The sequence below is a fragment of the Panulirus ornatus genome, chromosome 28 (genome assembly GCF_036320965.1).
Source record: "Panulirus ornatus isolate Po-2019 chromosome 28, ASM3632096v1, whole genome shotgun sequence".
Lineage (NCBI taxonomy): Eukaryota > Metazoa > Arthropoda > Malacostraca > Decapoda > Palinuridae > Panulirus > Panulirus ornatus.
Window position 1 is genome coordinate 6,973,462 of NC_092251.1, and position 25,899 is coordinate 6,999,360.

General features: G+C 38.3%; 1 protein-coding gene across 7 annotated transcripts in view; it reads left to right on the top strand.

Annotated features, from left to right (window-relative positions):
* krz (beta-arrestin protein kurtz) overlaps window positions 1-25,899 on the top strand; it is a 165,750-nt gene that overhangs the window by 109,774 nt on the left and 30,077 nt on the right. For 5 of the 7 annotated variants that reach the window (XM_071678646.1, XM_071678648.1, XM_071678645.1 and 2 more), the window contains exons 2-7: window positions 3,305-3,368; window positions 4,228-4,319; window positions 6,073-6,263; window positions 9,906-10,084; window positions 10,250-10,385; window positions 10,522-10,606. In XM_071678646.1, the coding sequence (XP_071534747.1) occupies window positions 3,337-3,368; window positions 4,228-4,319; window positions 6,073-6,263; window positions 9,906-10,084; window positions 10,250-10,385; window positions 10,522-10,606 (715 nt within the window). In that variant the 5' untranslated portion in view covers window positions 3,305-3,336. Of the gene's footprint in view, window positions 1-3,304; window positions 3,369-4,227; window positions 4,320-6,072; window positions 6,264-9,905; window positions 10,085-10,249; window positions 10,386-10,521; window positions 10,607-15,310; window positions 15,384-25,899 lie in introns of all 7 variants that reach the window. The other 2 variants (XM_071678647.1, XM_071678642.1) reach the window with 1 other exon arrangement.

A 25,899-nucleotide genomic window follows, 5' to 3' on the forward strand; every position in this document is an offset into this window, starting at 1 on the left:
GTGCTTGTATCAGCCATATAACTTTTCGATTAGTCTAAGCTTTCTACTTTTCTCTTTTTTCCCCGAAAATCCGGTGAGGCTGGTCTGGTGGATGTACACTAAGCATCTCGTTTGACCTTACCACCAAATAATTCGAGCTGGAAGCTACAGAACAATTCCATATCAAGAAGTTTTAGAAAATTTTGAGTTAAGACTATAACGGTCGCCTAACCTGACACTTTTGTGTAATGTAACCAGTCAAGTTACATGCAGTCCATTGCATGATAACTGATGTACACATAGACTAAGCATTCCAGGTATCTTCTCTAGATAAACAGATAAATGAATATTCAGGTATTTCTTTGATGCTGGTAAAATGCAGGGTATCGTATGACGTTTCTTATATTATACCTTGACTCTTCGGCTCCCACAATTAGCGGATGATACGCGTTGGTACTCGGGGAATATTTGGTTTAAGTATTTGCTTATATATGTGACGCTGGTTTAACCAACATCCTCGGCCGATGGAGATGCCCGTTATCTTGGAGTAGCCTATTATCTCGTTCGATGGGGCAGCCTATTATCTCCCGTCGGTGGGGACACCTTACGCCGTTCGTTGGAGCAACCTATTATCTCCTGTTCGATGGAACGGCCTATTATCTCTCGTTCATATCTCGTTCGTTGGAGCATGTTGAAAATTCGGTGGAGCAGTCTGTTATCTCCCGTCCAGTGCCGCAGCCTATTATCTCGTGTGATGAAGTAACCCATTATCTCTCACCCGGTAGAGCAGCCTGTCATTTCATATCTGGTGAAGTAGCGTGTTATCTCTCATGCAGTGGAGCTGCTTAGTAGCTCTTGTCCGATGGAGCAGTCTATTATCTCTCTGGAGGGGTTTAGATGAGAATAAGATTTGATTTATAGGACAGAGTTCCAGCCACATACTCTGGCGCCTATCCAGCTCCTGAAAAAAAAAAGTAAGTTGCTGGGAACAAGTTTCTACCCGAGAGAGTGGCTTAGGAAGAATGTGGGAATTTATGTGTGCGATTACTTTTTGTGTTTCACGGGGAAAGAGTTTTACACCTATGTTGCCACGTCTTCTTTACCTTTTATATATGTACCATTTATTTACCCATATGTGCCCACACACACACACACACGATTATGCCAGGAGGTATCGATAAGCTAGGGTATGTGTGCGCATCCGCGATGATGGGCATAATAGGAAGATTACTTAGAGGAAGTGTCACAGCAGGTTGGAAGAAGTACCACGAGAGGATTGGAGAGTCAAGGAAGTTAGAGGGAATGCTGCTGGAGGGTGGAGGGAGCCAGGGAAGTTAAAGTAGATGTAATGTGTTTGGAATGGGGAGAAAGCTAGGGAAGGGAGAGAAAATGCCTCTGGATGGTGCAGGTAGCTAGAAAAGGTAAGGATGTGCGTGCGGAGGGTGGAGGGCGACCCCGGGGAAGGTGGAGGGAGTGCCTCTAGTGCCGGAGATGAGAGCATCCATCAAAGTGGGACACGTTCATAATGCTCTTCCTGGGTGCGTCCCTCAGTAACGTCATCACTCCCAGTATCCTCACCATGTGTTACCTCACCCCTCTGTCCATACTGTGCGTTACCTCACCCTTGTATCCTTGCTGTGTGTTACCTCTCTGTATCCCTAATATGTGTTACCTCACTTCATGCATTTTTACCATGTGTTACCTCACTTTTCTGTCCTTCCCGTGTGTCACCTCACCCCTGTATCCTTACCAAGTGTTACCTCACCCCAGGTATCCTTACCATGTGTTACCCCCTTATTACACTGTTTACCTCACCCCCTATCCTTGCCAAGTGTTACCTCACTCCTTGTATCCTTTCTGTTTGTTACCTTACCCCTATATCATTACCATGTGTTCCTCAACCCAGTATCTCTAGCAATTACAACCTCACCTCTGTATCCTACCTTATGTTACCTAACCCCTGTACCCTTACTCTGTTGAGTTACCTTAGCATCCTTGCCATGATACTTTACCCCTGTGTCCTTACCTTGTGTTATTCACCTCTGTATCCTTACCTTGTATTACCACACTTCATGTATTCTTAAATTGTCCTCTGCAACCTTGTATCCTTAGTGTGTTACTTCACTCCTGTATCCTTATCTTGTGTTACCTCACCCCTGTATCATTGCTATGTGTTACTTCACTCAGTGTATTCTAACCGCATAGTATGTCTCATTCTTTATCCTTACCATGTATTACTTTTCCCATCACCATGTTCTTATTTGTGCTGCAGTTCCCTGTGACTCTTATCATGCAATACCTCATCCCTGCCATGTTCATACCTACATGTTTTTACCTTTTGTTATTGTGCTCCTGTGCCTTACCATGTGTTATTTCACATCACTATATGCCAGCCTGGTGTTTCACATTCCTTTCTCTGTGTTACTGAGCCCCTAAAAGGGCCTTCATCTGTAGTATAGTAAATATCTAATTATATTCAACTCTGTACTGTAAGGGAAAGGAGTTGTACACTCATAGCGCCCCATCTATCAAACTTTTTCCGTCGTACAGCTTTCTAATCTTTCATGGACATTTAGCATTTACAATTTTATAACCTGTTCTATTCATCAACCACTCTGATACTAAGGAAGTAACTTCTTTCTTCATTTCTAACCAGATTCTTGCTTAGTTACATGTTATGGCTTTTGGTTGCTTTATCTTTGGATCTTTTGAGGAATTCTTCACTTCTGACATAACATGCATTTGATAATGTTAATGCTCTTGGTTGATAGTTTTATGGGACTGCTTTGCATCCACCTTTGTGGAGTGTGGTGATAAGTCATTTTGTGATTGCTGGAAATGATGCTTGAATCCACAGGTTTTCTCTAGTTGATATTTAGTGTTCGTGCTAGAGGTGTTTTGTATTTCTTTGTGAAAACAGTTTCATGAGTCCAGTTCTGGGACTGAGGGCATGGATGTACTCTCAGTTTCCTACCTCAAAATCTTGTGTTTCTTGTTCTTCCAGCTTCAAAATATGCTACCCTGCCCCATGTAGTGTCATACCTTGTGTTACATTTCTCCCCTGTGTCACTCTGTAGTGTGTCTTGATAATGATTTTGATAATTTTAGGAAGATGATACATCTAATTTATATGTGTATTACATTTCTTCCCTGTGTCACTGTAGTATGTCTTGATTTTGATAATTTTAGGAAGATGATACATCTAATTTATGTAAGTAGATTTTAGTACTCTAAGTACTGTTATACCATTTATTAATGATAGTACATCTGATTACCCTTTTTGCACAGGGGCTTGCATATTAAAAGGAAGCTTTTGTTTTAACAGAGAGGACCAGCCGATGAGACGCCACCGCCACCATGGACGACAACAGCAAACGACAGGGCACCAGGTGAGGGATAATATAAGTATTTAGTCTGTATTTAGTCACCATATTGAGGAATAGAGAGACATGGTTGATTTTTTTTTTTTTTTTTTGCTATATGGGTTGTTTCTATCTTTTTTCCTTATCACCATTGAAATTGGTCACATGTCTTTAATGTCAAACATAGTCCAGTATTGGACCAAAGAGGTTTGAAGATCACTTGAACAGTGACCTTTGGATTCAAAATTTCAACTTAAACAGATTCAACAGCTGGAAGAACATTTTGAGGTATTGGTTTGTAGATTTTTTTCATAACTGATGTAGTATATGTTAACTGTCATAATTGAAGACCATTGCCTGGTCATTGCAATAATCTATAAGCCACCAAATGCAAGGCCACAAGAATTTATTGAATAAATAAGAAATATAGAGTTTTGCATTGACTGCCTTGGAATACCAGTCCCAAATGAAATATGTATAATCTTTCATGGGGTTTTCAACTTGTCACTCATAAGATGGAAATAGCTAGGAAACAACAGGGTAGTTCAAAATCTCTTTGGAAATAATTTGAATGAACAGCTACCAAAAAGGGAACTGTTTAGAACCTGTGACAAGTTTTTATCTTAGGTGGCAGGTAGACTAGACTCGGGGGCATAGAAAGTCATCGAATCCATCATGGGGTGAGTCACAAAGATCTGTTTTAGCCTGAAATTATAGAAGAATTTAAGTGGTAAAGTATTGTTTCCATTAACTTTTTCCTTAAAGCAAGGTAAGGTGGAGTAGGTAATGTAATCATGCTTCTTTCTGTATGGTGCCTTGTAAATTAGGCATATGTAAATGAACATAATCTTGTGGTTGGTTTTCATATAAATGTGTTCTCTTTCAGAGTATTTAAGAAGAGTTCTCCAAATGGAAAAATCACAGTGTACCTGGGGAAAAGAGATTTTGTCGACCATATAACACATGTAGACCCAATAGGTAAGTTGTGTTTGTTTGCTAATTTGGGGGGACTGTACTTGTAAAGATGAAGTTCTTTAGAGGGTTGATTGAGGTAACCTTTCATTTCATAAATATTTGTGTCAGTATTCCTTTCTCAGTCTTGCATTATACTTCTACTCTTGTTAAGTTCTTTAAAAATCATTTGCAAATGTATTGGTGCTTCATGAAGTGTGGGAAGGTAGCAGTATAGAATGTCAGTTTGTCAAAATCTTATTAATGATGTTAATGAAATGCATCAAACTTTTTATTATTGACAAACCAGTGTAGCTAGTCAGACTTTGCAGTAGAATATCCTTTTACAGTGTAATTCCTGAATGAAGGTTGCTGTTTCTGTTGCTTGAAAAAAGTGAAGTGAAAAATAGACTATAATGGCAACACAAAGAACCGTGACAGTGTAATGAACTTGGGAACATAAGTCAGGCATTAGTGACGTAATAATGAAGTGTCGTATTCAGTAGGCTTTACTTTGTTTATTACCTAAGAACATAAAAAAGAATCCACTTGTTTTCCTATGAATTTTGACTCATTAAGTTTCCTAGTTGTATATTTCTGTTGAAATTAGAGGTTGCAAATAATAGAATTGCGAGTGTTTGATTCCCAGACAGAGCAGTTGATATCCTCCCCATTGAGGTTAATAGATAAATGAGACTCAGTCATAAGCCGGGGTATGTGAGTACTGTTTGTGTATTATAGGGATAGAGTTTTACACTAATGTTGCCCAATCCTTAACCTTGTGTATGTACCATGTCTTTACTGTTATGTTTACTCATACACACACACACACACATACATCCCAGTCGAATCCATGCACTCATGTAATGACTAGCCCTAAGAGGAGGATGAACAGCTGGTGTTGGTTGTGTGCTGACTGCTATACCAAAGACATGAATCCGGCAAGGTTCACATGTAGATCACAATCAGCAACACTAACCACTACGTCACTGAAGTGAGTGTGTGTGTATGTTTGTGTAATTACATATTTTTATAAAATGGGGAAGTAGTTCTGCATTAATGACTCTCCATCTTTTGAACTTTCTCTACATACTATCATACAACTTTTTAACAGATTGTACTCAGCCCAAGCTGTGAAGGTAGAAGACCACTGATGACAGTACTCCAGGTTTACTCCTGGTGGTACTCTTGGTGGGTTAATACCGCCCACTAACCACCAGAATCACTCATGTCACTATTTATTTACATTATCAGTTTCTGAGTACTGGTGTGGGTGTTCTGTTAGTGATAGTAGAATCACTATACTTTAATGTCTGGACAATATTATATATGATATTCTACTGAAATGTAGCTTACTACGAGTATAGAGACTCATAGCTGGATTTCCTGCTTGGAGTTTCAGCTGTATGCAGAGCAAAAAAAAATTTTGGTACAGTATTAGTAAAAGAATTACTGTCTTAGTTGAGGTATGAAGATCATGGGACTAGTAAAAATTAGTTGAATAGCCTCTTTACCTCTCCTAAATGCTAGATTGAGACTCTAAAATTTGACAAAAGCTAGAATTTATGTGGAAATTAGGCCATCTCTTACTCCCAAAAGCCAACTTTTTATAACTCGAAAATTGCCTTGTTAAAAGAGATCTGTATTTTCATATAATTTGCACGAAATTATTTTATTAGTTATGTGTTATTTTTTCATGTTTTGTCTATACAGAAATTACATCTTTTTGGCACTGTCATTACATTATATTGTATATTCATTTACTTATTTGCCTTTGCAGATGGAGTAGTTCTTATTGATCCAGAGTACTTAAAGGATAGAAAAGTGTTTGGCCATGTGTTAGCTGCTTTTCGTTATGGTCGTGAAGACTTAGATGTTCTTGGCCTTACATTTCGAAAAGACTTGTATCTAGCTTCAGAACAAATATATCCCCTTGATCCTGCTAAGAAGAGGCCACTAACTAGATTGCAGGTATGTTAAACTCTGTTTTCAGTTCAAACAACAAAAAATCCTGACATTGCAGTTGTTCATTGGAGGAAGCATATTGAACTTCACTTATTGGATATGACATCATATTACTCAACTTTATCTACCACAAGTAAAAGTGAACTAAGAATACTTTTTGTTAGGTTATTTTGGTGGTCATGGTCCATATTTTGTGTTAGTAGATCTGTAACAAGTTAACCTTCAGGCTAGTCTTCACATTCACTCTGTATAGTTTTCTGTAATCTCATGGCATTGTTGAATTCATCATATATGTTGTATTTCCTCTGTATCATATTTACAATCAGTATGAATGTGGATTGACAGTTTGCAGCTTATAAATATTTACCATGATTTAGTCTTTGGAAATCTTAGAAGAATGTAGAGTGTGTGCGCTTCAGTGGAACAGAAGCTAAAATAAGTACATAGAAATAAACCCCAGAAGTGCATGTACTAACTAGAATACCAAGAGATATATTTTTTTATGTACTGTACTAATTCTGCTTTGGTCTCATAGATATACTTTTATTTAGGAATATGGGGTTCTTTGCAAGGACTTTCTTTTACTTCCCTGTTCATTAGATTGAGTCCTTACCCTGACAGCTTTTCTTCACCAGTGATAGAGGATGTTGGGATTCCTCTTAGTCAAGCTTCTTTCCATGGCAAAATCTCTGTAAACTTTTTCATGATGCTGAACCATATTTGTGGTTGGATTTATTATGTGGTACTGAATCCCATTTGTGGTTGAACATAGTATGTGGTACTGAACCACATTTGTGGCTTTAAATCTTCGTGCCTTCATATGAATCTCTAGCTGATGTATGATTCCATACCTTTTTTATAGAAGTCTCAAGCAACCTGACAAGTCACAATCACCCAAAAATCATCAAAGAGAAGGTAACCATCCCTTCATGACAGGAAGTCACATTTATGTGTAGACTGTTGTAGACTTTTCACAATAAAGGAAAGAATTTGTTTTATGATTATTTAGTTTTTTGATGAATATCATGTTTTTACATATACTAAAGTATGCAATTTTCTGTCTAATTGATATGTAAACATAAAAATAATGCTTATGAAATATTTGTTTAGTATTTGAAAATATCTGAATGATGCAGAAGGGATTTATGAAATCATAGCTAGTGTAAAACAGTTAGTGTGCAATGTGTTTAGGTGTATGTAGAATGAAATCACACCTAGAAAAAACTCATAATTATCATAGATAAGGAGGATCTGTGCCACCAGCCAGGGCCAATCCTGTTCACCCACTACATTCCCACACCAGTATACAGCAAAGTATACTGAGTTTTGGGTATGTTCTTCAGTGATGTATAGAATGGAGATGATGTGTAGGGGGTGATTTGATTTTTCCCCGCAAGGGGAGTATCATTTTAGAGGAATATGCACTAAGGGTGTGTGATCAGAATGAATGCACAATGAAATGGTTAAACCTTTCAGTGTGGTGGCAGTCATAATGAAAAAAAAAAATGCAGCTCGAGGAAATTGACAGATCAGAATCCTACTTTTGGTAAAATAGCCCTTAAAAGGTTTAGAATGCACATAACACCTATGAAGTGATGAAAGACTTAGAAATGCCTTACCATGCGCTACATGGTTGCAAGCACAGAGTTCCATATCTCCAGTGTAAGTGAGTAACCCAGTGTTACACAATCAGCATGCTATAACTAAGCACATCACAAGTGATAAGTCTGAAGGCTCATGTTACAATTGTATATTTTCAGTTAGTGCATATAGCTTCCATCAGAACTGTAATACCATCTGTCATGATTGTAAAAACATACAGAATGAGTGGCATGTGCATGAGTGCACACTCCATTTCTGCTGAATTGGGATGAATTCTTTCATATTCTTTCATATGGGTGAATGTGTCCTGGCATACAGCAACTTTCAAAAGAAGCAGTACTGTCATGCTTTCAAAGGCACCTGTTTTATTGAAATAGTGAAAGCAAGGACTTGCTGTAAAACATCTATTAACCTATGTCTAATGCCCATTTCCTAAGGGAACTCCCATCAAGGGAGTAGCCACAGCAAATAAGCCTATACTTATCCCTGTCCTTACATGCCTTCCTTGCAGTCATCATTCCACCATTCAAATTTTGGGACCTGCATTGAGGTTGAAGATCATCTTTGTAGGATAAATTCCAAGCCCAAAGTGTCCTCCAAAAAATGGGCTATTTAAGTACGTATATCAATAAGATTTATTTTAATACAGTTCCAGAAACTTTCTCTTTTAGAAGATTCTGCTGTATGTTCAGTCAGTGCTTTTAAGATTTCCTTGACCATACAAAACTTGTTTAGAACAATTTGTTATGTCATATAAGCTCCATACCTTTAGCAGCTTGAAAAATATCCAGATCCAACTAGAAATTGATACTCATTTTACAGTGCGGGCTATCTGTTAGAGCCCATGATGTGAGGAAAGTGGTTTTTACCATGTCTTTCTTAAGGGACCTCTCATTAGATAGAATTAGCAAAAGGGGCCTCTGGCATTCAACAGACACCTGTTTTTAACAATAACTATTTAGATCTCGTTGATCCTTCTTGTGAGGTTTTTAAGTATGGCACCAGTTGAGGATGGAGCTTCAGTATTGAGCCCAATTGTCATGAAAGGAAGGTCCTTTGTATACTTATTCATTTTTTTTTTTTTGTTTAATTACCTTGTCCTAAATGTGGATATGATCTCAAGCTCACAGAAATCTGTCTGTAGATCAGAAATATCGATTTTGACTTGTGATGAACGATTTCTATAATGTAAATGGAGCTCTTAAGAGCATGCATTTATTTTCACTTTCCTTCTTTCCCCTTCTTTTCTCTTTGAATAAGCCTGTTTTTAATTTGTGACAGTTACAAGAAAAGTAAAAAAAAAAGCAGCTAGTGATTGATTGATTGTGACTTGATTTGTCGCCTTCACGCTGTGATTAATTTTGACCTGGTTAGGTTTCTGTATTGCGTTTGAGTCTTAGTGAACAAACAACCACAGACTTCATATGTTCTGTGAAGGCTGGAAAGGGTAAATGCTCATGGATACACATCATTTTTAAGGGATCAAACAAATCCCCAACCTCCTTGAGCAGGTGCTCTCTTAGATATTTATAGGGATCTGTCTGTTGAAGACAAATGGTATTTCATCATTCAGAACCGACAGCTTGTGCTGAGTAACTAAAACAAAAGTTACTGATGGGACTTTATTCCTATTTGAATTTAATGCTTTCACTATAGACCTCTGTCGGGAAACCCCCACGTTGTTTTTGGGATTAGTGTTATACAAAAGTAGTTTGTCGTCATTGTAACAAATTTCTGGTACCTTTCATTGGATTTAAAGTACCTACCCTATTTTACATAGTGAGTGTGTAGTCGTCATAAGCATATATACTTTTTCATGAAGGCACTGAATAAACAGAAAATAGATGCCAGACTTACTTTTAAAAAGTAAGAACATCTTTTATGATGTAATAGGTTTTTAAACTATCTCATAGCTATATGTACTGTATCCAGAACAAGGGACATTCTGAACTTTGAGGAAATAGAAAATGATAGTTTAAGAGGATTTTCAAAATGATATTCCAATTCATTATCAGCAACACTAAGCCTTGCTTAATTTTTCTCCAGGAGCGTCTCATCAAGAAATTAGGACCAAATGCATTTCCATTCTTCTTTGAGCTTCCCCCACATTGCCCTGCCTCTGTTACACTACAGCCAGCACCTGGGGATATGGGCAAACCTTGTGGGGTTGACTATGAGCTTAAGGCATACGTTGGGGAAAGTGTTGATGACAAGCCTCATAAACGGTAGGTATAGCTCCATCAAATATGTCTAGGTTATATTCTGTTGACATTAGTCTGGCATCAATAAGCAAAAAAATAAATGAATTTATTACTATATTGTAAAGAATATGACGGAACTATTCCTTCAAGTGTTTCTGATATTTGCAATTACACGTTATTATTTTGCAGGAATTCGGTGCGACTGGCAATCAGGAAAGTAATGTATGCCCCCATGAAACAGGGAGACCAGCCAAGTGTTGAGGTTAGCAAGGAGTTCATGATGTCTCCAAACAAATTACATCTTGAAGCATCTTTAGATAAAGAGGTAATTCAGAGTATTTTTCAGAAACTGGTAGCCTTCTGCTATTCATTTGAAACAAACTCATGTAATATTTCAAAGCAACATTGATAATCTGCAACTCCTTGTCATCTGATATCTTTACTGTGCTTTTCCTTTTCAGTTATATTATCATGGAGAAACTGTCGCAGTCAATGTCCATATACAGAATAATTCAAATAAAAGTGTCAAGAAAATAAAAGTATCAAGTAAGTGAGGTATATATCTGTTGCTGTAAAGAACACACTAAGAGCTAAATGCTTGACTTTAGGCTGCTGTTTTTATTTTGTATTGTCCATAGAATTTATACAGCTGGTTAGCTCCTATTTAACCTCAGCAGAGCAATCAAGACACATTTCTTATGATCCTTTCATATATACTTTTTACCATGTCCTTCTTTTATAACTTAACCCTCTTTTATGTCTGCCTCCTTTCAAATGGTTCACATGCCATCCATGAGTTATGCTCTTTTCACTTATCGTCTCTATTTCCTCATATCTTAATCATATTTCTCTTTTACTTTGTTAACTGCAGTGGAATTTATTAAAAAAGGGGGTGACTGTATTGTTGACTGGTTGGTAAGGTTATTTAATGTATGTATGACTCATGGTGAGGTGCCTGAGGATTGGCGGAATGCGTGCATAGTGCCATTGTACAAAGGCAAAGGGGATAAGAGTGAGTGCTCAAATTACAGAGGTATAAGTTTGTTGAGTATTCCTGGTAAATTATATGGGAGGGTATTGATTGAGAGGGTGAAGGCATGTACAGAGCATCAGATTGGGGAAGAGCAGTGTGGTTTCAGAAGTGGTAGAGGATGTGTGGATCAGGTGTTTGCTTTGAAGAATGTATGTGAGAAATACTTAGAAAAGCAAATGGATTTGTATGTAGCATTTATGGATCTGGAGAAGGCATATGATAGAGTTGATAGAGATGCTCTGTGGAAGGTATTAAGAATATATGGTGTGGGAGGCAAGTTGTTAGAAGCAGTGAAAAGTTTTTATCGAGGATGTAAGGCATGTGTACGTGTAGGAAGAGAGGAAAGTGATTGGTTCTCAGTGAATGTAGGTTTGCGGCAGGGATGTGTGATGTCTCCATGGTTGTTTAATTTGTTTATGGATGGGGTTGTTAGGGAGGTGAATGCAAGAGTTTTGGAAAGAGGGGCAAGTATGAAGTCTGTTGGGGATGAGAGAGCTTGGGAAGTGAGTCAGTTGTTGTTTGCTGATGATACAGCGCTGGTGGCTGATTCATGTGAGAAACTGCAGAAGCTGGTGACTGAGTTTGGTAAAGTGTGTGAAAGAAGAAAGTTAAGAGTAAATGTGAATAAGAGCAAGGTTATTAGGTACAGTAGGGTTGAGGGTCAAGTCAATTGGGAGGTGAGTTTGAATGGAGAAAAACTGGAGGAAGTAAAGTGTTTTAGATATCTGGGAGTGGATCTGGCAGCGGATGGAACCATGGAAGCGGAAGTGGATCATAGGATGGGGGAGGGGGGCGAAAATTCTGGGAGCCTTGAAGAATGTGTGGAAGTCGAGAACATTATCTCGGAAAGCAAAAATGGGTATGTTTGAAGGAATAGTGGTTCCAACAATGTTGTATGGTTGCGAGGCGTGGGCTATGGATAGAGTGGTGCGCAGGAGGATGGATGTGCTGGAAATGAGATGTTTGAGGACAATGTGTGGTGTGAGGTGGTTTGATCGAGTAAGTAACGTAAGGGTAAGAGAGATGTGTGGAAATAAAAAGAGCGTGGTTGAGAGAGCAGAAGAGGGTGTTTTGAAATGGTTTGGGCACATGGAGAGAATGAGTGAGGAAAGATTGACCAAGAGGATATATGTGTCGGAGGTGGAGGGAACGAGGAGAAGAGGGAGACCAAATTGGAGGTGGAAAGATGGAGTGAAAAAGATTTTGTGTGATCGGGGCCTGAACATGCAGGAGGGTGAAAGGAGGGCAAGGAATAGAGTGAATTGGAGCGATGTGGTATACCGGGGTTGACGTGCTGTCAGTGGATTGAATCAGGGCATGTGAAGCGTCTGGGGTAAACCATGGAAAGCTGTGTAGGTATGTATATTTGCGTATGTGGACGTATGTATATACATGTGTATGGGGGTGGGTTGGGCCATTTCTTTCGTCTGTTTCCTTGCGCTACCTCGCAAACGCGGGAGACAGCGACAAAAAAAAAAAAAAAAAAAAAAAAAAAAAAAACCCACACATTGCTGTACTTTTTTTTTTTTTTTTTTTTTTATACTTTGTCGCTGTCTCCCGCGTTTGCGAGGTAGCGCAAGGAAACAGACGAAAGAAATGGCCCAACCCCCCCCCATACACATGTACATACACACGTCCACACACGCAAATATACATACCTACACAGCTTTCCATGGTTTACCCCAGACGCTTCACATGCCTTGATTCAATCCACTGACAGCACGTCAACCCCTGTATACCACATCGCTCCAATTCACTCTATTCCTTGCCCTCCTTTCACCCTCCTGCATGTTCAGGCCCCGATCACACAAAATCTTTTTCACTCCATCTTTCCACCTCCAATTTGGTCTCCCTCTTCTCCTCGTTCCCTCCACCTCCGACACATATATCCTCTTGGTCAATCTTTCCTCACTCATTCTCTCCATGTGCCCAAACCATTTCAAAACACCCTCTTCTGCTCTCTCAACCACGCTCTTTTTATTTCCACACATCTCTCTTACCCTTACGTTACTTACTCGATCAAACCACCTCACACCACACATTGTCCTCAAACATCTCATTTCCAGCACATCCATCCTCCTGCGCACATCTCTATCCATAGCCCACGCCTCGCAACCATACAACATTGTTGGAACCACTATTCCTTCAAACATACCCATTTTTGCTTTCCGAGATAATGTTCTCGACTTCCACACATTTTTCAAGGCTCCCAAAATTTTCGCCCCCTCCCCCACCCTATGATCCACTTCCGCTTCCATGGTTCCATCCGCTGACAGATCCACTCCCAGATATCTAAAACACTTCACTTCCTCCAGTTTTTCTCCATTCAAACTCACCTCCCAATTGACTTGACCCTCACCCCTACTGTACCTAATAACCTTGCTCTTATTCACATTTACTCTTAACTTTCTTCTTCCACACACTTTACCAAACTCAGTCACCAGCTTCTGCAGTTTCTCACATGAATCAGCCACCAGCGCTGTATCATCAGCGAACAACAACTGACTCACTTCCCAAGCTCTCTCATCCCCAACAGACTTCATACTTGCCCCTCTTTCCAGGACTCTTGCATTTACCTCCCTAACAACCCCATCCATAAACAAATTAAACAACCATGGAGACATCACACACCCCTGCCGCAAACCTACATTCACTGAGAACCAATCACTTTCCTCTCTTCCTACACATACACATGCCTTACATCCTCGATAAAAACTTTTCACTGCTTCTAACAACTCGCCTCCCACACCATATATTCTTAATACCTTCCACAGAGCATCTCTATCAACTCTATCATATGCCTTCTCCAGATCCATAAATGCTACATACAAATCCATTTGCTTTTCTAAGTATTTCTCACATACATTCTTCAAAGCAAACACCTGATCCACACATCCTCTACCACTTCTGAAACCGCACTGCTCTTCCCCAATCTGATGCTCTGTACATGCCTTCACCCTCTCAATCAATACCCTCCCATATAATTTACCAGGAATACTCAACAAACTTATACCTCTGTATATTATCTTTATTATTTCTTTCCTTTTACTTGAACATCCCTCTCTCAGAGAATACATATCTTACAATAGTATGACTAGTATGACTATGTCTGTTTGGTACACTGTAATGTGGTATGCATTACTCCATCCATTGAACCTGATGATCATACTTTCTCTTTTTGTTTTCTTAAAGCCCCTGCACTTTGCCACAAATATTTTTTATTATATTTTGATAATTAATTCACATTGCTGGCATCCACAAGGAAAGCACTATTTGAATGCTTGAATTCTTTCAAACTCACTGACTTATCTTCATAAAACTGTATTTCATACTTTTACTTCTTTTTTTTCTTTATTTACAATTACTTCTGCCTTAGCAAGGTATTGTCAAGAACAGATAAACATAAGCCTCATTTGTACATATTCATCTTTAATTGTCATGTATAGTACATCAGAAACAGGGCTTATCATTCACAGCAGAAGCTGGTGTCTTAAGTTGATGAGTGTGCATTGTAGAAGGATGAAGTTGAGAGTTAATGTGAATGAAGTTAAGGCAATTAGGTTTAACAAGGAAGCCAGACAGGTTGGTTTGACCAAGTTTGAATAGGATGAACCCAGAAGAAGTGGAGTGCTATAGATACCTGGGAATGGAGGTGACGGTGGAGGAAATTTGGGGAGCTGAAGTGAATCATAGGGTGGGAGAGAAGGCAAAGGTCCTGGGTGCATCAAGGAATGTGTGGAAAAAAAGGTTAAAGTTTGGTATGTTGTATGGGTAAAATAAAAGAAGAGAGTGGATGAGTTGGCACTGAAATGTCTGAGGAGAGTGAAATTTATTACATAAGATTCCACTAATGAAAATGGTAATTGGATATAAAAGCATAAAAATCTTACATGTCCTGCAAACAGAAGGCATTAATTTCTCCACTCCTGATTCTACTTTGCTAAGGTGGGAAACAACAAATAGGTTTTAAAAAGAAAAACTTAAGAGCATTAATAGTTTAATGAAAGCCAAAATATATGTCTGTAAATATTTAAAGTTTTTATGCATCTTTATAGTGCCAAGAAATGCTGAATAACTATTAGGCTTTAACATTTTACATATTCCATAAAATCCATCATTCTTTGTCATAATTTGCTCAGTGACAGTTTGCTATTTGTTTTCAGATTTTGATTAATAAACATTATTGACTAGAATATTCCAATGCCTTTGTTTTTCAGTTCGACAGTTTGCAGACATCTGCTTATTTTCAACAGCTCAGTATAAATGCACGGTGGCTGAGACGGAGAGTGAGTAAGTATTACTGAATTTTTCAGCATTTTTCCATCATATTTTACACACTATAAAGATTAATTGTCATTTTTTAAAGCATGTTTGATATACCCTATTTCAGTAATGTATGTACTGATGTTCAAAATAGTATATTGTTATTCAAGTGGTTTAAGAAGTCTTGAGGTATTAGATATGAAAAGATATGGGGTTTTCTGCAAGAATGTTTAACGTTATTCCAAAGAAGTATGATTTTTTCATCATTGATATGCAGCACATGTATTACCATTATTGCTTCCATTACCTAACCTTCTCAGTATACTGAGAAATTGATTGAAAAAAGGAATGAATAAGAGTTGAAAAAGGTAGACCCAAGTAATGTAAGACGTGAATGGTAATTTGATAATACCAAAGATAATCATGGAGGTTTACTTTCACATTTTATGGTATTACTGTAGAAGAATATAATTTTTGACATTGCATTAGAGCTATCAGGATATGTGGGAAAGGCAATACTGTACAGAAAGGAAATTCTGGTGAGCCTTTAGAAGTAAATCAAAGTATCACGAGAGATTTTGAAGGAAAGGAGTGATGTATCCCTGCTTATCTTTTATTTTCTCTGTATGGGAAAGTTTTGTAACTCTGAAGTTTAGAGTTCCAGACCATTAGATATCATTTAGTGTTAGAGAATTATTAGGTTTGAGGAGATTGGGAAAGCAAAGTAGTAAGGGAATGAGTTTTGTCATCAGTATATACCTTAGAAGGATACAACAGTTTTAAACAAATGACTACAGAAATAGGTCTGCTGGTTGATAGCTGGCATTCTCAGTTAGCTAATAACATATATGTGTGACATTTGATTACAGTATTTTCAACCTCATACCAAGGTACCTCCACACATCACAAGTTTTCCTGTTACTTCACAAATGAACCAGAACATTGAATGCCAAAAAAAGTGATTAGGTTTATGAAATCTCAAAACAGATCAACAATTGGCTTGTGTAAACATTGCAGCATTAGGCAAACTGCAGCTTCGAAGCAAAGATAGTATTAGACGAGGGTGAAAAGCTAAGAACAATAAGACTGCCAAAGCAATTTGATCTTGGAAGTGAGGCCTGTGAAAATTTACACAACCCCACTCAGGTGTTTAGAATTCTGTTGTTGTTGAGCTGAAAAACTTAGATTATGTTATTGAATGATAGAAATGAAACCAGATCCAGGAGGATGCGTGAGGATAATTGTTTTGTGGATTTCCAGGGAGATGATGATCAAGTATATGGAAGAATATGGAAAAATCTATATAAATAGTTTGGCAATTTATACTTAGGGAAAAAACATAATATCTGAATACAAAGTTCACACTGTGATGTGCAATATACATCTCATGTGACCTACTTTTGGTGAAACACTGATATGTAAATGAAGTTACATCACTGTACATTGAATGGTAACTAGAACTGAACTTACCCAAGGTGTGGATATGCACACAGATACAGACATGGATCATGAAAGGTAGTAGAATAGTTTTTCTCTTTTTCATAGGAGTGAAGTGTACAAAACTTGGTAAGGGGGCTAAATTTAAGGAAAAGTGAAAGGAGACCTCATTAATTCTTTCATTGCAGATTGTATGTTTGTGGTTTGTCATTCATAGTTTGTGTCTATGAAGTAGAGGGAGACCATTCTTAGTGACTCAGGTGAAGTTTCATATTCAAGTTCAGTTCTCAGGCACTGTTTTATTTATGGTCATGTAACTTCATATACAAATGCATATGAAAGACTGCTTCAGTTTCCCACTAAAACATTGTGATAGGAAATGGCAAACATCTATGAAAAAATGCTGCTACCAGTTTTTTATCATTTGTAGCAAAAGTGATCATTGTAATATTGTTTCAACATAATTTTGTAGATTGCTCTTAGTCAGAAATAAAACCTGGGTGGAAGTCTCCTGTAGAGATGTTAAAAAGTGTCTTCTTAGATGGGTCTGATTAATTTCAAAATGATCGATACGACCTGTGCTGTCTGAGAAGGGTTGGTAAGCATGAATGTAAGACAGATATCTTTATGATTATGGTATATAGAGGAATTCAAACAGCAAAAGACCATTAGGTCCTATTAAGGCTGTTTGTGTTAGTGGAAGATAGAAATTTACAGATTAGTGTGGGAAAAGTTGGAAGGCATACAGATAATTCAGAGAAAATAACCAGCAAATTGTTAGAGTGACTGAGGAGGTGCAAATAATATAAGTCATGGACTTGATGCAAAATATTTATAAAGTCTATTCTTATAGGTATCTGTAGTATTACTTTCAACCACCCTAATGGTAGTCCCCACTTTACATCTGTTTCCATTGAAATATGAAATCAGTATAACATTTATTATGGAAAATGACAGGAAATGTAGCTTGCAGTTGATTTTTTTTTTTTTTTTTTTTTTTTTATACTTTGTCGCTGTCTCCCGCGTTTGCGAGGTAGCGCAAGGAAACAGACGAAAGAAATGGCCCAACCCCCATACACACGTACATACACACGTCCACACACGCAAATATACATACCTACACAGCTTTCCATGGTTTACCCCAGACGCTTCACATGCCTTGATTCAATCCACTGACAGCACGTCAACCCCTGTATACCACATCGCTCCAATTCACTCTATTTCTTGCCCTCCTTTCACCCTCCTGCATGTTCAGGCCCCGATCACACAAAATCTTTTTCACTCCATCTTTCCACCTCCAATTTGGCCTCCCTCTTCTCCTCGTTCCCTCCACCTCCGACACATATATCCTCTTGGTCAATCTTTCCTCACTCATTCTCTCCATGTGCCCAAACCATTTCAAAACACCCTCTTCTGCTCTCTCAACCACGCTCTTTTTATTTCCACACATCTCTCTTACCCTTACGTTACTTACTCGATCAAACCACCTCACACCACACATTGTCCTCAAACATCTCATTTCCAGCACATCCATCCTCCTGCGCACAACTCTATCCATAGCCCACGCCTCGCAACCATACAACATTGTTGGAACCACTATTCCTTCAAACATACCCATTTTTGCTTTCCGAGATAATGTTCTCGACTTCCACACATTTTTCAAGGCTCCCAAAATTTTCGCCCCCTCCCCCACCCTATGATCCACTTCCGCTTCCATGGTTCCATCCGCTGACAGATCCACTCCCAGATATCTAAAACACTTCACTTCCTCCAGTTTTTCTCCATTCAAACTCACCTCCCAATTGACTTGACCCTCAACCCTACTGTACCTAATAACCTTGCTCTTATTCACATTTACTCTTAACTTTCTTCTTCCACACACTTTACCAAACTCAGTCACCAGCTTCTGCAGTTTCTCACATGAATCAGCCACCAGCGCTGTATCATCAGCGAACAACAACTGACTCACTTCCCATTTGCAGTTGATATCTTACAATGTTATAAAAGCTGGCTACCACTGTGAGGCCAGACTGTTGGGCATTTCTCAAAATCTTTCATCTGTGGTATCATATTTCAAACAAAAATTGGTAAGATACTTTTTTTTTTACTGTGAGTATATGTCGTAACTTGCTCAGATAAGCCTCAGAAATAAGTCTGTCAGACTCAGTCATTTTCTCCCCTGCGTCTTTTCCCTTCTGTTAATTTTTCAGTTTTGACTCATTTTTTGAAGTTCTTCATGTTGTCCAGATGCCATAAGAATCACAGGTGGCAGATTTTTTTACATTTTTTTCTTAATTAACGTATGTGCTGAAAACAACTGGATTTGGATAGGTATCTGTGGTTTCAGTGCATTGCACATGACAGCTAAAGACTGAGTGTGAACGAATGTGGCCTTTTTTGTCTTGTTTTCTTGGCACTACTTTGCTGAAGTAGGGAGTAGCGATGCTGTTTCCTGTGTGGTGGGGTAGCACTGGGAATGGATGAAGGCAAGCAAGAATGAATGTGTACATGTGTCTTTATGAGTATTTCTGTGTATATGTATGTATATTTAGGTATGTATGTGTTCATGTATGGGTGTTTATGTATATATATGTGCATATGAGTGTGTTTCTTGGTGCTACCTGTCTGATGTGGGAAACAGCGATTAAGTATAGAATATGTATATATGGAAAATTTTTCATACATATTTGCCATTTCCCGCATAAGCAAGGTAGCGTTAAGACTGAGCCTTAGAGGGAGTATCCTCACTTGGCCCCCTTCTCTATTCTCTCTTTTGGAAAAATTAAAAAGAGAATTGGCATCAGAGACAGAGATAGATGAATAGATAGATTAACAGTAAGACACTCAGGTTATTCTTGCTGAGTCCATATTTTATCATTGCCTATGAAAATTAGGTTTGTATCCAGATGACAGATTTGGAATGATTATTTTATCATATGGGCGTAGTACAATTTATGCTCAATATCTGCACATTTAACAGAGAGCTCTGAGCACCTGGCATAATGTTCCCATCTACATATGTTTTTTATTGAGTAGCTCCTTTATATATTTTCATAAATTGCTAAGTTAATTCAAGTTCTTTCCATTTTAAACTGATATGACTGCCTATATCTTTCAGACATTAGAACTTAAATATAATTTGCATACACAGCATCGTCTTTCTACATGCATCATTATATTAAATGTACTGAAAACATGAAACAAATCCATACTTTGCTTGTCAGACAATTTATTGTGTTCCTATTCTCCCACTTCCAGCAGTCTTCTGTACTTTCACCATAATTTTTAAGTTTGCTAAGTCACATTCAATTCCATACACCGTAGTATAATTCCACTTGTCCTTTTTATGTATTTATTTTTTTCAATTCAAATATTTTATGTCTTTATATTTTGTCATAGGTATATATGTATCTGCCTTTGTATTTATCATCAGTCAGTATTCTGTATGTTATTTTTTGTCTTCTCAAACATGCACAAGTACATTTATAAGGACTGATTACTTATTTGTAGTTGGATTATTCATTATTCTAAGCATTTTTCCTCATTTTTTTTCCCACACAGCCATTGCGTGGAATATTCCAGTTATTTTTGTTTGCTTGTTACCCCTTTTTTATACTTTCAGAGATTATATTTCCTAGTAAGGACTGTTATTGATATTGTTTTATGATGAAATATTTCTACATTAAATGGATAATAATAACATGTTTCTATTTAGTCATTACAGTATAATGGTAGATTCTAAGTAGTGTGAAGGTATTATGTCCATCTAAATAGAGAATTAATGTTATTCTTCCCATGGAGTTGCTTGAACTAATACTAACATGGTGTGGCTGTAGTTAGAACATTGTCAGTAGTCTAAGCATTTAGTAATGGGTTAGTACTGCAAGTTCATGATGTTCACAAGCATGCAGTTGTAACTTACTGACTTTATTATATCTAATTAACCCTTAAAGGGCTACATTAGTTTTACTTGAACCCATTCCCAGGCTGTTTGTAAAATATATGATGGAGGAAAAGAGTAAAAACATAAACACACACAAAAAAAATGCAAACACACCTGATTGTCAATTAGTTTTACAAAAACCTTCTCACAGACACTTTTTGTATTAGTTAAAGGTTGATGGAAAAAATATTAAAAGAAAAAATTCCAAACTTACCTTTTTTAGCATGGGCTACATTAGATCTTTTAGTCCTCCTACAAGCTGATTTTGTGAACACTTGATTTTTGTCATGAAATAAAAGATTTGATAGGAAAAAACAGCAAAAAGAGATGAAACATCCAAACATATCTAGTCACTGTTCCACACGGCGTTGAGTGTTATAGATCATGGAATTAGCTTAGGAGGGTGAAGGTTAACTTCTACTGCCACATATGTGTTGCCAAGGTCTTTTTTTTATGCATTAGTTGATGGTAGATATATTTTCAAATGAGAATTCATCACCCTCATTACATGGTAGCTACATCTGTTTTGGCACATATTGAGAGGCGTGAACTTGAAACATAGATGTACATTTGTAGCCCAAGGAAATATGTAAATATAAGCTTGTAGCCTTTTAAGGGTTAAATGCACTAGTTTGCAGTTAGACATTTTCATAATGGATGTAATAAGAAAAAAATGCAAAATTAAAGGATTGTATAGCATAAGTGAAGTAATTTTTTGTCTAACTTGTGTTAAGAAACCTCTTAGTTGCTGTGATTATGTGCCAAGCTTACAATTAGTAAATTGTTTGATAAATTTTGTTGCTCTGATAGACACAGTCACTCATCTGTGTATTGGGTGCCAAGCATGTGTTTTACTTGTAAAGAAAGTTGTGGAATTTAGCCATAGATATATTTTGCATATATATATATATATATATATATATATATATATATATATATATATATATATATATATATATATATATTTTTTTTTTCATACTATTTGCCATTTCCCACGTTAGCGAGGTAGCGTTAAGAACAGAGAACTGGGCCTTAGAGGGAATATCCTCACCTGACCCCCTTCTCTGTTCCTTCTTTTGGAAAATTAAAAGAAAACAAGAGAGGGGAGGATTTCCAGCCACCCACTCCCTCCCCTTTTAGTCGCCTTCTACGACATGCAGGGAATACGGGGAAGTATTCTTTCTCCCCTGTCCCCAGGGATATATATATATATATATATATATATATATATATATATAAAAGGGGATAAGAGTGAGTGCTCAAATTACAGAGGTATAAGTTTGTTGAGTATTCATGGTAAATTATATGGGAGGGTATTGATTGAGAGGGTGAAGGCATGTACAGAGCATCAGATTGGGGAAGAGCAGTGTGGTTTCAGAAGTGGTAGAGGGTGTGTGGATCAGGCGTTTGCCTTGAAGAATGTATGTGAGAAATACTTAGAAAATCGAATGCATTTGTATGTAGCATTTATGGATCTGGAGAAGGTATATGATAAGAGTTGATAGGGATGCTCTGTGGAAGGTATTAAGAATATATGGTGTGGGAGGCAAGTTGTTAGAAGCAGTGAAAAGTTTTTATGGAGGATGTAAGGCATGTGTACGTGTAGGAAGAGAGGAAAGTGATTGGTTCTCAGTGAATGTAGGTTTGCGGCAGGGGTGTGTGATGTCTCCATGGTTGTTTGATTTGTTTATGGATGGGGTTGTTAGGGAGGTGAATGCAAGAGTTTTGGAGAGAGGGGCAAGTATGCAATCTGTTGTGGATGAGAGAGCTTGGGAAGTGAGTCAGTTGTTATTCGCTGATGATACAGCGCTGGTGGCTGATTCATGTGAGAAACTGCAGAAGCTGGTGACTGAGTTTGGTAAAGTGTGTTAAAGAAGAAAGTTAAGAGTAAATGTGAATAAGAGCAAGGTTATTAGGTACAGTAGGGTTGAGGGTCAAGTCAGTTGGGAGGTAAGTTTGAATGGAGAAAAACTGGAGGAAGTAGAGTGTTTTAGATATCTGGGAGTGGATTTGGCAGCGGATGGAACCATGGAAGTGGAAGTGAATCATAGGGTTCGGGAGGGGGCGAAAATTCTGGGAGCCTTGAAGAATGTTTGGAAGTTGAGAACATTATCTCGGAAAGCAAAAATGGGTATGTTTGAAGGAATAGTGGTTCCAACAATGTTGTATGGCTGCGGGGCGTGGGCTATGGATAGAGTTGTGCATAGGAGGGTGGATAGGTTGGAAATTAGATGTTTGAGGACAATATGTGGTGTGAGGTGGTTTGATCGAGTAAGTAATGTAATGGTAAGAGAGATGTGTGGAAATAAAAAGAGTGTGGTTGAGAGAGCAGAAGAGGGTGTTTTGAAATGGTTTGGTCACCTGGAGAGAATGAGTGACGAAAGATGGACCAGGAGGATATATGTGTCGGAGGTGGAGGGAACGAGGAGAAGTGGTAGACCAAATTGGAGGTGGAAAGATGGAGTGAAAAAGATTTTGAGTGATTGGGGCCTGAACATGCAGTAGGGTGAAAGGCTTTGTCGCTGTTTCCCGCGTTTGTGAGGTAGCGCAAGGAAACAGACGAAAGAAATGGCACAACCCACTGCCATACACAATGTACACACACACACGCCCACACACGCAAATATACATACCTATACATCTCAATGTACACATATATATACACACACAGACACATACATATATACCCATGCACACAATTCACACTGCCTGCCTTTATTCATTCCCATCGCCACCTCGCCACACATGGAATACCATCCCCCTCTCCCCTCATGTGTGCAAGGTAGCACTAGGAAAAGACAACAAAGGCCCCATTCGTTCACACTCAGTCTCCAGCTGTCACGCAATAATGCCCGAAACCACAGCTCCCTTTCCACATCCAGGCCCCACACAACATTCCATGGTTTACCCCAGACGCTTCACATGCCCTGATTCAATCCACTGACAGCACGTCAACCCCGGTATACCACATCGATCCAATTCACTCTATTCCTTGCCCGCCTTTCACCCTCCTGCATGTTCAGGCCCCGATCTCTCAAAATCTTTTTCACTCCATCTTTCCACCTCCAATTTGGTCTCCCACTTCTCTTCGTCCCCTCCACCTCTGACACATATATCCTCTTGGTCAATCTTTCCTCACTCATTCTCTCCATGTGCCCAAACCATTTCAAAACACCCTCTTCTGCTCTCTCAACCACGCTCTTTTTTTTTCCACACATCTCTCTTACCCTTACGTTATTTACTCGATCAAACCACCTCACACCACACATTGTCCTCAAACATCTCATTTCCAGCACATCCACTCTCCTGCGCACAACTCTATCCATAGCCCACGCCTCGCAACCATACAACATTGTTGGAACCACTATTCCTTCAAACATACCCATTTTTGCTTTCTGAGATAATGTTCTCGACTTCCACACATTCTTCAAGGCTCCCAGGATTTTCGCCCCCTCCCCCACCCTATGATTCACTTCCGCTTCCATGGTTCCATCCGTTGCCAGATCCACTCCCAGATATCTAAAACACTTTACTTCCTCCAGTTTTTCTCCATTCAAACTTACCTCCCAATTGACTTGACCCTCAACCCTACTGTACCTAATAACCTTGCTCTTATTCACATTTACTCTTAACTTTCTTCTTTCACACACTTTACCAAGCTCAGTCACCAGCTTCTGCAGTTTCTCACATGAATCAGCCACCAGCGCTGTATCATCAGCGAACAACAACTGACTCACTTCCCAAGCTCTCTCATCCCCAACAGACTTCATACTTGCCCCTCTTTCCAAAACTCTTGCATTCACCTCCCTAACAACCCCATCCATAAACAAATTAAACAACCATGGAGACATCACACACCCCTGCCGCAAACCTACATTCACTGAGAACCAATCACTTTCCTCTCTTCCTACACGTACACATGCCTTACATCCTCGATACAAACTTTTCACTGCCTCTAACAACTTGCCTCCCACACCATATATTCTTAATACCTTCCACAGAGCATCTCTGTCAACTCTATCATATGCCTTCTCCAGATCCATAAATGCTACATACAAATCCATTTGCTTTTCTAAGTATTTCTCACATACATTCTTCAAAGCAAACACCTGATCCACACATCCTCTACCACTTCTGAAACCACACTGCTCTTCCCCAATCTGAGCTTGTACATGCCTTCACCCTCTCAATCAATACCCTCCCATATAATTTACCAGGAATACTCAACAAACTTATACCTCTGTATATTATCTTTATTATTTCTTTCCTTTTACTTGAAACATCCCTCTCAACAAGAATACATATCTTACAATAGTATGACTAGTATGACTATGTCTGTTTGGTACACTGTAATGTGGTATGCATTACTCCTTCCATTGAACCTGATGATCATACTTTCTCTTTTTGTTTTCTTAAAGCCCCTGCACTTTGCCACAAATATTTTTTATTATATATTTGATAAATTAAATTTCACATTGCGGCATCCACAAGAAAGCACTATTTGAATGCTTGAATTCTTTCAAACTCACTGACTTATCTTCATAAAACTGTATTTCATACTTTTACTTCTTTTTTTTCTTTATTTACAATTACTTCTGCCTTAGCAAGGTATTGTCAAGAACAGATAAACATAAGCCTCATTTGTACATATTCATCTTTAATTGTCATTATAGACAATCAGAAACAGGGCTTATCATTCACAGCAGAAGCTGGTGTCTTAAGTTGATGAGTGTGCATTGTAGAAGGATGAAGTTGAGAGTTAATGTGAATGAAGTAAAGGCAATTAGGTTTAACAAGGAAGACAGACAGGTTGGTTTGACCAAGTTTGAATAGGATGAACCCAGAAGAAGTGGAGTGCTATAGATACCTGGGAATGGAGGTGACGGTGGGAGGAAATTTGGGGAGCTGAAGTGAATCATAGGGTGGGAGAGAAGGCAAAGGTCCTGGGTGCATCAAGGAATGGTGGAAAAAAAAGGTTAAAGTTTGGTATGTTGTATGGTGTAAAATAAAAGAAGAGAGTGGATGAGTTGGCACTGAAATGTCTGAGGAGAGTGAAATTTATTACATAAGATTCCACTAATGAAAATGGTAATTGGATATAAAAGCATAAAAATCTTACATGTCCTGCAAACAGAAGGCATTGAATTTCTCCTCTCCTATTCT